General features: G+C 29.7%; 1 protein-coding gene across 1 annotated transcript; it reads left to right on the forward strand.

Annotated features, from left to right (window-relative positions):
• The first annotated feature begins 977 nt into the window (after positions 1 to 977).
• On the forward strand, positions 978 to 7,506 carry LOC124937812 (TOM1-like protein 6). The gene is made up of 10 exons (XM_047478141.1): positions 978 to 1,005; positions 1,105 to 1,292; positions 1,795 to 1,873; positions 1,980 to 2,078; positions 3,715 to 3,828; positions 4,572 to 4,729; positions 4,802 to 4,883; positions 5,135 to 5,220; positions 5,310 to 5,594; positions 6,427 to 7,506. Exons 2-10 carry the CDS (start codon positions 1,165 to 1,167, stop codon positions 7,187 to 7,189), a joined length of 1,794 nt encoding a protein of 597 aa, XP_047334097.1. The 5' UTR covers positions 978 to 1,005; positions 1,105 to 1,164; the 3' UTR covers positions 7,190 to 7,506.
• The last annotated feature ends 8,656 nt before the right edge of the window (positions 7,507 to 16,162 follow it).

A 16,162-nucleotide genomic window follows, 5' to 3' on the forward strand; every position in this document is an offset into this window, starting at 1 on the left:
ACAACTCAATTGTATTGACTATTGAGAAAACCCTTCATCCATAACACTTAGCCGGTTTTCGTCTTGCTATAAGTACTTCTTCACTGAATTCCGACCCATTTCTTTCAATATCTTCGCCCAAAATTAGATTCGTGAAGCCTTCGCGAAACGAGAAGCCCTTCGCGTAACGAGAAGCACTTCGCGTAACGAGAAGCCCTTCGCGTAACGAGAAGCCCTTCGCGTAACGAGAAGCCCTTCGCGTAACGAGAAGCCCTTCGTGAAACGGAACCCATATGATCTGCAAATATCATCATCGACATAAGAACAATAAGATGAACAAAAAATGAACCAATATGAACCAATATGAACCAATATTAACAAATATGAACAAATATGAACAAATATGAACCAATATGAACAGATTTAATTGATTTAGGGTTAGGGTTTCATTAAAAAGAACATAAATCGTTTGAAATGAAGATAATAGACAATAAGAACATAAATTGATTTAGGGTTTTAAGATGGAGATATTAGAAACATGAACATAAATCGATTTGGGTTAGGGTTAGGGTTTGAAATTAAGATATGGAAATAAGAGCATAAATCTGTATTATAAACATCGATTCAGGGTTAAGGTTTCTTATCTTTGTAGATTCAAGGCATAGCCGAAGTTGCTGTCGCCGAAGTTTCGCCGCCGCCGTCGTTTCGCCGCCGCCGACGAACAAGAACAGAGAGAGAAGAGAGAGAAACGAAATGAAGAAAATGAAAAAATTTTAGTATATATATTCACACTGTTTCACTTCGCGTTTCGCGAAATCCCTTCGCGTTACGCGAAAAGGGTAATTTCGTCTAAAAAAAATAAAGTGGTCACCAGATCAAATTTATTATTGGGTAACCACGGAAGCAAATAACCCAATTTTAGGGTCATTTCATCCAATTTCCCGAAATGAGAAGCTGCCAAATTTTCGGATGTTAAAAGGAAAAGTTAAGTGAAAAAAGAAACAAAGGATCGAAAGAAAGACGCACGTAATTTTCTCTCTCTTTCTCTCTCTCTTTCATATGGCTTTTCTCAGCCAAGGTTCTTCACCGCTCCCCTGAATTTTCTTTTGTTTTTCTGTGTTCTAGATTCTACCGAACGATTTCTGAGAACGAAGAAGAAGAAGAATCGGATAAGGAAAGAGAAACATGTTGCCGTCGTCATCCTCATCTTCATCGGCTACTGTTCGGGTCGATAAGGCCACCAGCGACCTCTTAATCGGACCTGATTGGACTATGAATATGGAGATTTGCGACTCCATCAATTCTAACCATTGGTACTGTATCAAAGAGACCGTGTTGACTTTTCAATTTCCTGAGTCTGCTTTGATTCTTTTATTCTCTATTTTAGGGCTTCTGTTTCTTGATTGCTTAGGTTTTTTGTATATTTATTGTACAAATGATTGTTTAATCACTGATCGGTTGTAGGTTAGGATGAGGTAGTCCTTCAATTCTCTAATTCTAATATTCTAATAGAAAAAATAGTTTTTAAAGTAGAGAAATTGGTGGAAAGGGTTAAGTATTTGACTTTCATTTGTGGAACATATACTCAACAGCTAACACTAGTAATAATAGATGCACCAACACTGTAGATGTTACTGATGTATTTATTTATGGGAAATTGCTCTATCTTTCATATCTTGAGAGTCAGGTGGTGCTGAGAGTCAATATGAATCACCTGTCTTTTCACCTTGAAGTAGTAGTCATGTTAGTTTAAGAATGGTAAATTTGGAATATGTGAAAAATCTTTGATTATTGTTACAATTGTTAATTGCACAGGGATGCTAAAGATGTTGTAAAAGCTGTGAAGAAAAGGCTGCTGCACAAGAATCCTAAAGTTCAGCTGTTTGCCTTGACGGTACTTTCCTACTGTGTTAGGCCTTTTGCTAATAGTGAGGCCCGAAAGTAGCATTTTGATTTCGTAGGGCCTTCTGCTAACTACGCATTATTTGGTTGTATTCTAGCTGTTGGAGACGATGGTAAAGAATTGCGGTGATTATGTGCATTTTCAAATTGCTGACAGAAATCTACTACAAGAAATGGTTAAGATTGTTAAAAAAAGGGTAAGCTCTATGCTTAACATTTATAATACTGATATGTTTCCTGTAAAGATGTTCTGTGTCCTTTTCTGTAGGTTTTAATGAAATGTCCTTTAAAACAAATGAAAAATTATTTATTGTTCTGTTCATGCCTTTCATAATTTATGAAAAGTTAATGAAAATTCAGATGGCTTATAATTAATGTATGCATGTTGATTTTTGTCGTCTTCTGAAGTTCGGAAATGATATATAAGCTGACATGGGAAGTTATATCATTATAAGGGTGTGATAGCATAATGACACCCAAATTTCAAAAACATGAAATATTCTCCATGTGGTGACTCCAGTCTTGGACTTGATAAGTTAGTTAGACATTAGTGAAGGCTTGATTAGCTCAGTGGTAGAGCGCAAGGCTCGTTAAATTGATCATCGTGTTTTGGCAATGCTCTTGATTCATGATAAAAAAAGACATAGGGGAAGCTTTTTTGAATAGCTGAGAAAGCATAGATGTCCTTTTCTGTAGGTTTTAATGAAATGTTCTTTAAAACAAATGAAAAATTACTTAGTAACTCTGTTCATGCCATTCATAATTTATTACAAGTCAATGAAAATTCAGATGGCTCATAATTAATGTATGCATGTTGATCTTTGTCGTCTTCTGAAGTTCGGAAATGATATATAAGCTGACATGGGAAGTTATATCATATAAGGGTGTGATGGCATAATGACACCCAAATTCCAAAAACATGAAATATTCTCCATGTGGTGACTCCAGTCTTGACTTGATAAGTTAGTTAGACATTAGTAAAGGCTTGATTAGCTCAGTGGTAGAGCACAAGGATTGTAGCCACAAGGTCGTTATTTCGAGCCTTAATGACCATTTCAAAAAAATAGTTAGACATTAGTAGTAAATTGATCTTCGTGTTTTGGCAATGCTCTTGATTCGTGATAAAAAAAGACACAGGGGAAGCTTTTTTGAATAGCTGAGAAAGCATAAAAAACATAAAAGGGGAAAGATAATAAATAGTAGTTGAACAATAAGATAATCAGAGCGACGAGAAACATAAAGGAAGCTTAAGAGAAAAATAGCTTTATATGCAAAAGGAGCTTATTTTTGGTGGTGAGGTATTCGTGTTCACAATAATAACTCACTTCACATAATCAGGTTAACTAAACACTTCATATGTGATATGTCACTTATTTTCTCATTTGCTCAACTACAGACACTAAAGAAGTAAACATGATCTGGTTTTGTTCATAGATTGATCTGAAGTACACCAAGATTCTACGTATTGGCTCCAGAGTATTGGCCTAAAGAAGAATTTAATAATTATTAGGGATGTTGATTCTTACCATCTATGTTGAATGCTGTATAAAGTGAGAATAAGTGACTAACCTGACCTTGATCAGTTGGACACTTAAAATTGGTTTTATTTGATTAAACTTTCACTTAAGCGCCAGCTCACCTGATTTTTATACTATTTAATATTTAGGAGGTTATGGGCTTCCTCATAAGCATTCTTGTTGCACCAACAATTTCTTTATCTTGTTTATTTTTTCAAGTTAGAGTGCTCTTCATTTTTTGAACCTTGATCTTTTTTTTTTTGTTTCTGTTATTCTTGCAATTCTTCATTTTGTCTGAGAAATTTTGCTTATGCAGACAGATCTGCATGTAAGGGATAAGATTTTGGTTCTTCTTGATTCTTGGCAAGAAGCTTTCGGTGGCCCTGGAGGGAAGTATCCTCAGTATTATTGGTCATATGAAGAACTCAGAGTAAGAAGACATTTTGAATCCATAAAGCTAGTTTTACAAAACTATACTGCTTATTATTGGGCATATATATATATATATTGTAATCGACGTTTCTTCTTTTGCTTTCATAATCCTTCTAGCACATTGCCCCATTTGGAACCACCTCTTGATCTGAATCTGGATATGTATCCACATCTGGTTGAGAAACCAATAAATAATTTCCGAATCTGGATCTTGATACATTTGGTATGAAAAGTGTTTGGATGAGATACAAATGCAAATAGATTTAGAAACAATTTTTTTAGTTTTTTTTGCTAAAACATTTCTTTTAGTTTGATCTATGATCCCGACATTTTTAATGACAAATATTTAATTTCGCGCGGTGTGAAGTCTTGAGAATCTATAGCGATTATATTTCTATGTATTTCTGGATCTCGACCAGCAGATTCAGAAACATTTAGTTACCAAATAGAATCTCATCCAATTCTATACAAATTTCTTGTATTCAACTGTTTTCAAATGTGGCCTTTATGACATAATATGATACTGGATATGTGACAAAAAAAATAAAATTTTGCTAAATCTATTGCTGAAGATGTCCGTTAGTCAGAAAAACGGACACAAGATAAAGTTCTGCCCCCATTTGGGAACATCTTTTTTAAATTTGTTTTGTATCTGGATAAATTGTTCATTACTAAGCAGAATTAAAAAAAAAAAGCCTAGTTATACCAAATTAATTTGAGTTTTGAATTCAATTTTGGCAGCGATCTGGAGTGACATTTCCAAAGCGTTCACCAGACGCAGCTCCAATATTTACACCACCAGTTGGTCACCAGAGGCATACCCAAGTAAGTCATGGAATGCCGAGTAATTTCTCAACAAGGCTTGATGAAGCTATGGCAGCTGATGTGGAACACTTGAGGTAATATGTTCAGCCCATTATCTCCACCATATTCAGAATTTTCTGTATCCATTTCCAATTCTTCTTTTACAGTTTAATTGGCTTAACTTCTATGCGGAATGTTCTCGAACTCTTGGCCGACATGCTGCAAGCAGTGAACCCAACTGACCGAGCAGTAAGTATCATTTTCGTTATGCAGCACTAGCACTGCACCAATGAAACAGAAATAAATTTTTGTTTTGGTCTACGAGTAAATTTCCTTATCAAACGTTGGTGTATCTGTAACGTTTCCCAAAACAGAAACAAAAGCTTGTTTCTGCTTTTGTAGCTGGAAAAATTTCTTAGAAACAAAAAACAAATGTGTTTTCAAATGTGGCCTTATCTAAATGTCAACAGTGACAATAACATATCTTCTTTCATCTGTAGGCTGTAAGAGATGAAGTAATAGTTGATCTTGTTGCTCAATGTCGTTCTAACCAGAAGAAGTTGATGCAAATGTTAACCACAACAGGGTGTGTTCACTTATATTGACTTTTGTATATATGTTTTTGGGATTGGGGAGCATGTCTAATTACAGCTTACGTTAATAATCTTGTGGCAGGGATGAAGAACTTCTTAGCCAGGGCCTTGAATTGAATGATAGCTTGCAGACAATACTGGCAAAACACGATGCTATAGCTTCTGGTTCTCCTTTGCCTACTCAATCAATCCAGACTTTGAGTCCAAAACCAGTTAATACACAGAATTCCATTCCCATCAGAAATGAAGTTGGAGAACCTAGCCAAGCATCTCAGTCAAATGCCTCTACATCTCATGTAACTGTGAGTGGGAGCAATCTTGAAGAAGAAGAAGACGAGGAAGATGATTTTGCACAGCTTGCTCGAAGGTAGACTTGCTTATTTTATTCTTTGTTTGTCTGCAGAGCAAACTTTTGGGTTAATTTATGATTTAACCCAATCCAATCCGATGTTTTAGAATGGATTGGATTAAATGAATTGCGTTTCATCTCTAACTAAAAATATGGATTGGATTATGATTTGCCTTCCATTTTTAACTAAAAATATGGATTGGATTAAAATCGGGTTCAACCCGTATTAATCCAAAAACAAAGCTTTGACAATCGATTTAAACAACTGTTTTTTTAAGAGCCCAAGATAGAGAAAGGGTCAATTGGTCCGAGGATCTAGGGTTAAAAGACCAATATTCATTTTTAATTACTCTTGATTAATTTGTTCTCAACTTATTCATAACTAATAGTAATATTCATTACTATTTTCAAAATATGCATTCCGTTTACAAATAATTTATTACTCTCTATTTTTCCAATGATGCTGACAGATCGTAATGACAATGGAAAAATGCTGGTTTAGCACATTAATTATGTCATTAACGGTTAAAAATGCTTCACTCTTTAAGTAAAAAAAACTCAATCTCTAACACTCTAGATTTATCTTTCAATGTTAATTTAATTATCTAACTTTTATTTTGCTGTAATTTATTATTTGAAAAATAAGTGATTTGATAAGCTTAATTTGTAAAGGTTTGGGCTTCTAATTTCTAACCATTCATTTAAAATTATGGATTGGATTAGTAATCAACCCATAATAATTAATGAATTGGATTGAGTTGAGCAAGCAAAGTTGAATTAGATTAACCCATTTTTGTCTTTGGTTATAATTTACCCAAGTTTAATGTTTTTGACATACTGACAAGTGCAGGCACTCAAAGACACCGAAGGAAACAATTAGTGGAAATAGTTCGTCAACATTACCTGAAAACTCAATCCCTGTTCCAAACAATGCATTAGCCGTAATTGATCCACCCTTCCCTGTCAAAACTACGAACGAACAAGATATCATTGACTTATTGAGTATTACCTTATCTACTCCAATATCCCCTCCTGCTCAAACCCCTCTCGAACCTACATCTTCATCTCAAAACGTACATCAACAACAACAACCGTCATTTCCTTCAATGACACAAGATCCCAATTATGCATCCCAGGCATATCCACCTGTAAACCGAGATCAACCTCCTTCTTTAAACAGTTATGTGGTTCCTTGGGCACAACAACAGTCCCAGCCCCAGCCCCAGTTCCGACCTCAGCCTCAACCTCAGTTCCAGTCTCGACCCCAAATCCAACCACCTCAGGGCTATATTCCTCCTCCATGGGCGGCAACTCCTGGTTACTTGAACAGCAGCCAAAATAACCAACCCATGTCAAATTCATTTCCAGGTAAATCAACAAGACCTATGGTAGCTTTGAATGGAGAACAGATAGCGAGTACGAATCCTGGGACCAGTTCCAGTTCTAGTTCAGGTGGACAGGTACCATATGTCCCCACATATAGATTGTTTGAAGATCTTAATGTTCTAGGCAATGCTGCTGATGGGAAATTTAAGGCGGGATCAGCAGATGGATCAACTACTAGCATGACAGGTGGTGCGTCTAACCAAGGTATGGTTAGTTGGAGAAAATGATTTGGTTTGGTTGTTTGGTTTGGTTGGTGACTGTCTTTTACCTATCTTTCTATCTATAGCTAGATAGCGGTTGTCTTCTTCTTCTTCGTTTGTTTAGTGTAAGTTAAGCCAAGCAGCTGAGTTCTATACTTGTCAATATTATGGTATGGGGTATATATACATATTATATACATGGTCACATTTAACATTTTCATGGTTGCTGGTTTTGCTTATTATTAGAATATTTGCTTGACTTTATTGATAATACTATTGTGTAGCCTGCACATTATGAGTTTCATATATGGTTGAGCAGTTGCATTAAGGACATGTTTGGAGATGTTTCTTGTTAATTGTCTTTATATATGTTTTTTTTAATATTTATTTATTTATTTATTTTAAAAAATGACTTACTTTGGCTTTTTTAAGCAACAAATTTCACTTTTGAATATTTGAATTTGAATTTGTGATTGAAATTCTAAATGTGCTCATTACTTTTTTTTCTTTCAAAATTTACATATTTTTTGGGCCTAGGAATATTTGAAAGATTGGGCCAAATTTTGTGTGATGATCACAATTTTCAGAAATATTGGGTTTTTTTAGATACAAGTATTTTGTCAAAATTACTATCCTAATTATTTTTTCATGTTTTTAAAAAAGTAAAATATTATTTTTTCACATGAAATTTTATTTGGTATTTAATTTTGACAATTTTGTCTTTGTTTTTTTATTTATTTATTTTGCATCTCTTACATGGTTGTAACCATTCTTTAAAATATATAAATCAACAACAAACTTTTATTATTGAAATGATTTTAAATTATATATTAAATATAATTAAAAAAATTAGTTAGGAAAATATAAAAACTCATTTGATTTTTTTTTCTTTTCGGAATTTGTAATTTTTAATGAAATGACAAGTTAAGTCGTTTTATAAAAAATAATATAATTGAAATTAGTAATAAATAAGTTTTCAATCTAAATTTTAAATAATTTTTAATTTTTACAATTAACTTTTAAAGTTTTTATTATATGAATATTAATTGACAATGTTGTCTAATTTTTTTTATTACACAAATTGTGTAAGCCTATTATTACTATAGTTGTTTTAACCTGAATATTTTATAGCATAATGGCATGATGTCGATTACTTTTTCACTTATTTATCTTTTAAAATTCTAAGTGCTGATATCAAACCCTTAAATATTTATTATATTGAACTTGTTATCACCTATTTTAAATTGTTCTAAATGTATCAAATTTCTAGATTGATAACTAAATAATCTTTTATGTGCCTTCCTTATTTTAAATTGTTTCAAATGATATCAAATTTTGATAAGAAGTTAAATAAAATTTTCATATTAGCATATTAAGAAACAATTAAATAATATTTATCTATAAATTTTAAAATAAATTTTATATAATAAACTCACTAATAAAATAAAAAAAGTTTTATTGAAGTGTAAAATAAAAGCTTCTGAAGTTGGGGTTAATCAAATTCAAGACTATATTATAAATTAGAGGGCCTTTTAGACATTGATCAAATTTTATTTTATTTTATTCTATTCTTAACCTTAAGATTATTTAGTCAGTAAATAAATGAATGTTAAAACACTTTATGAATAAAAAAGTGTTAATTATCTTTTTAAATAATTTTGTGGATCATAGAATTTTACCAAACCTATCTACAAAGTTTTGGCCAAAGTGTCAACATTCTCTTACCATAATTTAGTTGGTATTGTTTTCAAATAATAATAAGAACAATGATAGCATTTCAATGTCTTATTTTCATTTTTATAATTTGGGTGGGACAGGGAAAGAAAAGAGGTGATATTCTGAACAAAAGAAGAAAATGATTTTTTTAATAGTTTAAATGAAGTTGGGAGGACTTTGAGTAAGTTTTGAAAAGTATAATATTATTGAAGAAAAAGATGTGGGCGGTGGGAAATAAGTTAAAAATCAAGATTCGGTGGATAGTGTGAGCCCCATATATAAACAAATTAATAAAGAGTATGCAATTATAAACAAGTAAATATGACCAATTAAATATTCAATTTAAACAAAAAAACAAGGGAATTTTCTATCACCCACTATTCCACTATTAGGTTAGATTGATTTACAAAAGTTTTACAAAAACAAGTGAATTTTCTATCACCCACTATTAGGTTAGACTGATTTAAAAGATTTTTTCTTGAATTTTTTAAATAGTGTGAATTTAAAACTCGAACTCATAACTTCTTTGTGTAAAAAATTTGAGTTTATATTGTCTAATTTCAATGATATGTCACTATAATTTATTTATTTTTAAATTTTCTTTGTTATATGTTTTTTTATGATATATATATATATATTTATTTATTTATTTATTTACTATTTATGAGATTTAAGGTTGAAGACGGAATAATAACCATTATTGACAGATTTTTATGTAGGGGTTTAGGTGGGCTGAAGCCCGGCTTCCCAAAAAAAAATTATGGTAAAAATATGACATTACCCTTTAGTTTTTTTTTTTTTAAATTTTAATATTTTTTTTTTATCTAATTATTAAAAAAATGATAAAACATACATTTATTCACTCATTTCATCCAAAGTTTTATCGTTATTTATTTAATTCCATCTTAAATTTTTTTCAAACCTACTCAACATCTAAATTCTGGATCCGTTCCTAATTATTAATGGAGGAAAATAATTTTTTTTTTTTGGAATGTATAACATATGGGATAACATATAGCCAAAGATGCTTTGAATACAAATCCTTAACGTTTTTATTAATTAGATAATAATTTTTGTCACATGCATGAACTTAGGGGAGAGCAAATGGGTAAAACCAATCCGTTTTGTCCAATCCATATTAAATCCAAACTAAATTTATTTAATCCGTAATTCAAACCATTGTACTAATTAATACGGATCGGATACGGATTGGATTGAAAATGATAATCTAAACTAAAAAATATTTAGATATATCAACCTGAAATTAGTCAACAATTTTTTTAATATTTTTTTATTATTTTTATTTTTTTTAAGTTTCGAATTTTTTATTATTATTAAATTTGAATTTGAAAAAAATCAATAATAATAATAAAAAAAATATTGTTGTCAAAGTGATGATAAGTAAAATATATATTATATTGAGATAAAATTTAATTTAAAGAAAAATAAATTGAAAAATATGTTTTTATTTAGATAGTTTGGATAATTCGGATAATCCTAATCCAATCCGATTTAATTCAATTCGAACTCAATTCGATCCGATCTCAATCCAATCCGAAATATCCAATCCGAATTAGTATTTAGGATTCGGATTGAATTGAATTTCGAATTAATCCACCCAATGCTCACCCCTACATGAACTACCGTACTTGGATCTCTTTCGAATCCATGCTGAACACTAAAAAAACTATACATAAAAATGATTTTAACTCATATTTATAATGCTATAAAATTAATTTCTTTTAGACTAAAGGTTATTATTTAGATATATATATTGAGATGAGCACAATATTTTACCAGAACTTTTCACTTCAATCAACTTGTTCTTATTTGATATATTAGGCTACATAATATTTAATTTAAAAAACTTTTATTTAAAATATATTTTTTTATAAATATTAAAATTATTATTGAATTGATAACCTTTAAAAATAAATGATATCCAGCAGAGGTTCCTGGACCGAGACGAAATGGTAGACCATTAATTACCAGTCCTATTAACAGTAGAGAAGACAAGTCTAACCCTTTTTTTCCTTCTTGTCAAAGCCAATACAATGATTAATTCCTTATTTGGTATGGTGCCCCAAAGATCTAAAATGGCCTACCATGAAGAAGAGCCATCACATAAAAGAATCAAATAAAATTAAAACTAAAAAAAAACAGAATTGTTCATCTGTTACCCAAATTATTAGGGTTAAACGTTTATCGTTGATCATTAATTTCCTTAAACTTGGGAAGAAAAATCGAACTTTTGAGGTTTGAGGATGTTGTCACGCAACACATACAAAAGGTAACACCAACTATCTCTAGAGCAATACTTGTTAAGGATTTGTGAGTGGCTCGATGAATGAGCACACCTTTGGATCCCCGGGTTGAGTACAATTCCAAAATCTTTGACGAAGAACAAAAGCACATCAATTGAGAAGTGGGATCGATCAAATATTTGTTTTTTATTCTTTTTAAACTATTATTTGTTATTTGGACATGACAAATGAATAGAGAAAAAAAGGGATTATTTCTCTATGGATTGGCATGAAAAATAAATAAAAACAAAATTCTAATTAAAAGAGTTACAAAATACGCAATAAGTTTGCAATTTTTTTCAACGAGAATTATTATATTTTTAAATAAAAGTTTATTCTCCAAAATAAACTAGTAGTAATCACTAGGTTGATAAGGACATATTTTGTTGAATAGATCACTTAGTGTTTTAATATTTGTATATGAAATTTTGGTATTATTAGCTTTGATTGTGGTATTATGTGGATGCATAGTCATGATTGAGGGTTTTTTTTTCTTCTTCTTCTAGAGATTGTATTTAATTTTGTGTTATTGTATAATTGAATGGGCAAATACAATTTGAAATGAATTTCAGATAAACTCGTTGTTGAATAATATATCCCTTTAATTAATCACGTCACAACCAAATTAAATATAAACATGGCCTAGAAAATTATTCTTTGTAATTGAAAAAATTGTGGACTCATCAAATATTTTTGTGCTCTCTTGATCATTTTAGTTTGTGTATTTTGTTTTAACTTGATTTTTTTTTATCTCACAATAGAACATTTCAAAAAAGAAAAAAGAGCTTAATAATAAAATATTCTTATTATGAAATGTCAAAAGCATTTGTGTTATTAATAAGATAGATTGAAGGAGAAGATATGGTAAGGATATTGTTTAAGTTTACATGCATATTGGAATCTAAATAAATGTCAATCTCCCACACTATAATAAACACAATAATTACCAATAAAATTCAAAACCAAACATGAAAGTGACACTTTCTATTAGTCTTCTCATCATTTTGTCACAATTGTTTGTATTTTGTATGGATCAATCACTAATAATTCAACAACCATTGCAATTTTTAAATGAAAGAAAGAAAACAAGGAATAAAAGTAAACATATACGATTATCAAGCACATCTATTGCGGAAAACGATATTTGAAAGCTAGTTTTTGATGATTGACACTCATTTTCGAACTTGACTTGGACTCAATGCTCCCAATATCTAATATCCTACTTTTTCTTTTGTTTCATCTATTTCACGTCATGAAAATATAACTAAACAATTATTACAAATTAACACTAAATAAATAAACATGTATTATTTTTGACTTATTTTTCTAGTGGACAATACCTATATTTGTAATTGCAATACTTTTTATTTGAAGCATTTCATCTCTATTAATTACAAATTTCAATATTCACAGTTGAGGGGATTTCAAAACCCCTAATTTTCTTTTCAAAGTATAGGCCTTCTAGATTGATGAAGAGTTCAATACCCACACATTTTTCTTTTATCATGAATTACAATTTCTTTTATATAAACTTTAAAGAAAAACATCTCATAGTACGATCAATCCATTTTGAATTCAGTTCAATCGCAGTGAATTGTTCTAATATTTGTTTATTTTACTTTCTAAATCGTTTATTTTTGTCTATATTGTATGGTTTTTTCAATAATCATTGGTTAAAAATTTAAAATATATATTTATTACTGTTCGGAAAAGAAAACACAAATATAATGTTTGTTCTATTCACAGTCATTACTTATCAAACCCGTCAATGAGACAATTCAGATTGAAATCGCAAGACATCCTTAACTGCGATCATAATTTGTATTGAACAATTTTATTTTTTTAATGTTGTTTTTACCATAAGTTTTATTATTTTCAATATGTAATATTGAAATAAAGTTCTACTATGATGTTTAAAAGCATAAAAAGCATGAGTGCTCCAGTAGTCAACAGAATAACAATGAAAGTATTCCCAATTTGAAATAAATTAACATTTTAACAACTAAATGTCAAAGTGCCATACAAAGTTTGAGATGGACCAATTCAAAATAAGGCTAATTCTTGGTACTATCCAAAGTAACTTATTTAGGTGTATTGTGGGTTGATTATATATATATATATATATATATATATATATATATATATATATATATATATATATATATATATATATATATATATATATATATATATATATATATATATATATATATATATAAAGATTTAGTTATAATTAAAAGAAACTAAAAGAGATAATAAATTAAGGAACGCCAAGAATGACATTTTCTCAAGTTTTTATCCTAATTAAGAAGCATAAAAAAAATGATTGACTTGACTACATTGACTTTTGGTGCTTGGGTCCAACATTACATTTTACACCTAAATAAAACAAAGGGAAGCAAATCAAATAGTGGAGTGTCGAATTTTTCTTTCATTTTGCTGGTCAAATAATTGTTATTTTAAAGGGTTTATTTTATAGACCAGTAAAATAAAGATTAATTTAAAAAAAAATATATCAAACTTTAAGCTGATAAAAACATGTACATCAACTTTTCTTTCATTCACATAATAACAAATATCACAACAAAATGTTGAAAATCATTATAAAAAAATCAATTCAAATTATAACTAGGGACGAATCTATATAGGGGCGGGGCAGAAGTCCACCCCAATTTTTTTTTTTTTTTTTTTTTTTTTTTTTACGGTAGAAATATGACATTACCTTTAATTTTTTTTAAAAAATTAATATAATTCATTTTTTTTTATCTAATTATTAAAAAATGGTAAGACTTACTTTTATATACTTGTTTTTTTCAAAAAAATTTCGTTATTATTTTAAGCCCAACTTAAATTTTTTTCAAGCCCACCCTAATTCGAAATCCTGGGTCTGTCCCTGGTTATAACATGATTTTTCATCAATTATAATGATACATCTCATTACACTGTTTAAGAAGATATCCCTCAGGCCTCCATGAGGTCCTGGGTTCGAACCCGTCAGGCGGCAAGTTCTGCGCCTGGTTAATTGGTTAAGTATGTTTGCGGGCTATGTACTTAACCCGCGGGGATTAGTCGCACTCCATAGGAGTAGCGAAACCCAGCATTCTCAAAAAAAAAAAAAATATCACAAACAATTATAATCAATAAAATGACACATATAAAAAAAAATAGAAAACACCCACAAGGACTGCTAAATCATAATTCAAGCTTCAATAGTTAATCTAGTCTGGGATGGCGACAAAAATATATCTACTGACAATGAAATAAATCTGTAAAATAATCTATTATATATTTATAGGAATGTAATAAAAATGGTCATAAAGAGGGAGGATTTTCTTTAGGGCTAAGGGAGACTAAAGTACACCCAAAAAAATTAATAAATATATTTTTTACAGTAATTAGGTTAATTTAATTCATTATTTGTTTATCTAATTATTTGAATGTAGACAAAAACCCACCTTCATATATATATATATAAGTTTTATTAATAATTTTCGTTTTATTTTCTTTAAGCACACTCTAATTTTTTTTTTAAGTTACCCAAACTCTAAATTTTATCATCCGTCAATGAATATAAACTAAACAAAATTTAATAATAAGATATGCTAATATAACTTCCCAATCGAAAAACACTTTAACATTAATATATATATATATATATAGATTCCAATTCTTTTCAAACAAATTAATGAGATTAGTAATTTAAGTTCCTTAGTCTACTTTATACTAAACCAATTTCAAAGCATATGTTTGGAGTTGGTAATTCAACTTCCTTTTTCAATTTTCTATTCAAAAACAACTATTGACTCTTTTATTAGCCAGCACCCCACCACGATGCACCAAAGTAACCATTACATTATACAAAAATTAAATTACACGTTTCATTTGAGCAAAGAAAAACAATATCAAATTGTAGATACAAAAAGATATCAAAAGACAATTGCTAGACATAAAAAGACAATGGTCAATGACATATATCATTTAAGTTTTGCTTCTCCAAATAATTCCACAAGAAATATAATTAAATTGAAGTTACCTCAAGCAACTCCAAACATATAAATTGAAATATAATAATTAGATATTTTTTCTTTTTCATTTTCAATCTTGATATGCTTACATATAATATTTTAACATTATAATAAAAATAATTTAAATTAGTTGATTAGTTATCTTATTTTTAACCTTTATAGAAATATGTGTAGTTTTATTTATTTATTTCTCGCGATTTCCCTATGAAGGGATGGTCGGCTCAAGCTGAATAAAGACATCTTCTTTAATGGAGTGTCAAAATTTACAAATTATTTTATGAAAATTTAGATACGGTGTAAAAACAAATTACATGAATAAACTTTTTTCTATATCATGTATTCATAATCTTATATAAATTCCTTTGATTTCTGACCAACCAGTAGTTAAATGATTTAACGTTTGACCTATATATGAAATTAGTTAATTAATTAGTTAGTTGAATTTAATTATGTTCTAAGAATAAGACTAAATTAAAGATAAGTGCAATAATTAAGGCGGGCGTTTGTGTTTGACAAATTGATGGTTTCAGATGATGCGTGAATTTTAATCTAATTAATTTCTTAGAACATAACCAAAAATCATACATAGTACTGGCTCAATTTGCACGAATATTTGCACGAAAAATAATATAAAAAACCATAAAAAAATATTACGGTAAAAATTTGATAGTATTTTTAATTTTATTTTTAACCGTTTTAAGTTTATGAGCGGGTCAACCAACAATCCGACTCAAGTATCTATTTATTCTCACATTGCAGAATGATCTCTAAAACAATTGATACAATTTGATTTCTCAACTCAATTAGTTTGACCATTAGAGTCCACTTCTTCTCCATACTACGAATGAAAGAGAAAATGTAAAGACTACCATTAAAGTAACCCAGACGAGACTTACTGTATCCATATGAATTATGTCCCCTATCGCTATAAATATGACAAAATTATTTCATTATTG

This window comes from Impatiens glandulifera, chromosome 5 (genome assembly GCF_907164915.1).
Source record: "Impatiens glandulifera chromosome 5, dImpGla2.1, whole genome shotgun sequence".
Classification (NCBI taxonomy): Eukaryota; Viridiplantae; Streptophyta; class Magnoliopsida; order Ericales; family Balsaminaceae; genus Impatiens; species Impatiens glandulifera.

Excerpts from the sequence above, each read along its gene's own strand:
- LOC124937812 (XM_047478141.1), top strand. The coding sequence starts at position 1,165 with ATGTTGCCGTCGTCATCCTCATCTTCATCGGCTACTGTTCGGGTCGAT. Across the intron at positions 2,079-3,714 it reads TTAAGATTGTTAAAAAAAGG|ACAGATCTGCATGTAAGGGA; the intron begins GTAAGCTCTATG and ends TTGCTTATGCAG. Across the intron at positions 3,829-4,571 it reads GGTCATATGAAGAACTCAGA|CGATCTGGAGTGACATTTCC; the intron begins GTAAGAAGACAT and ends CAATTTTGGCAG.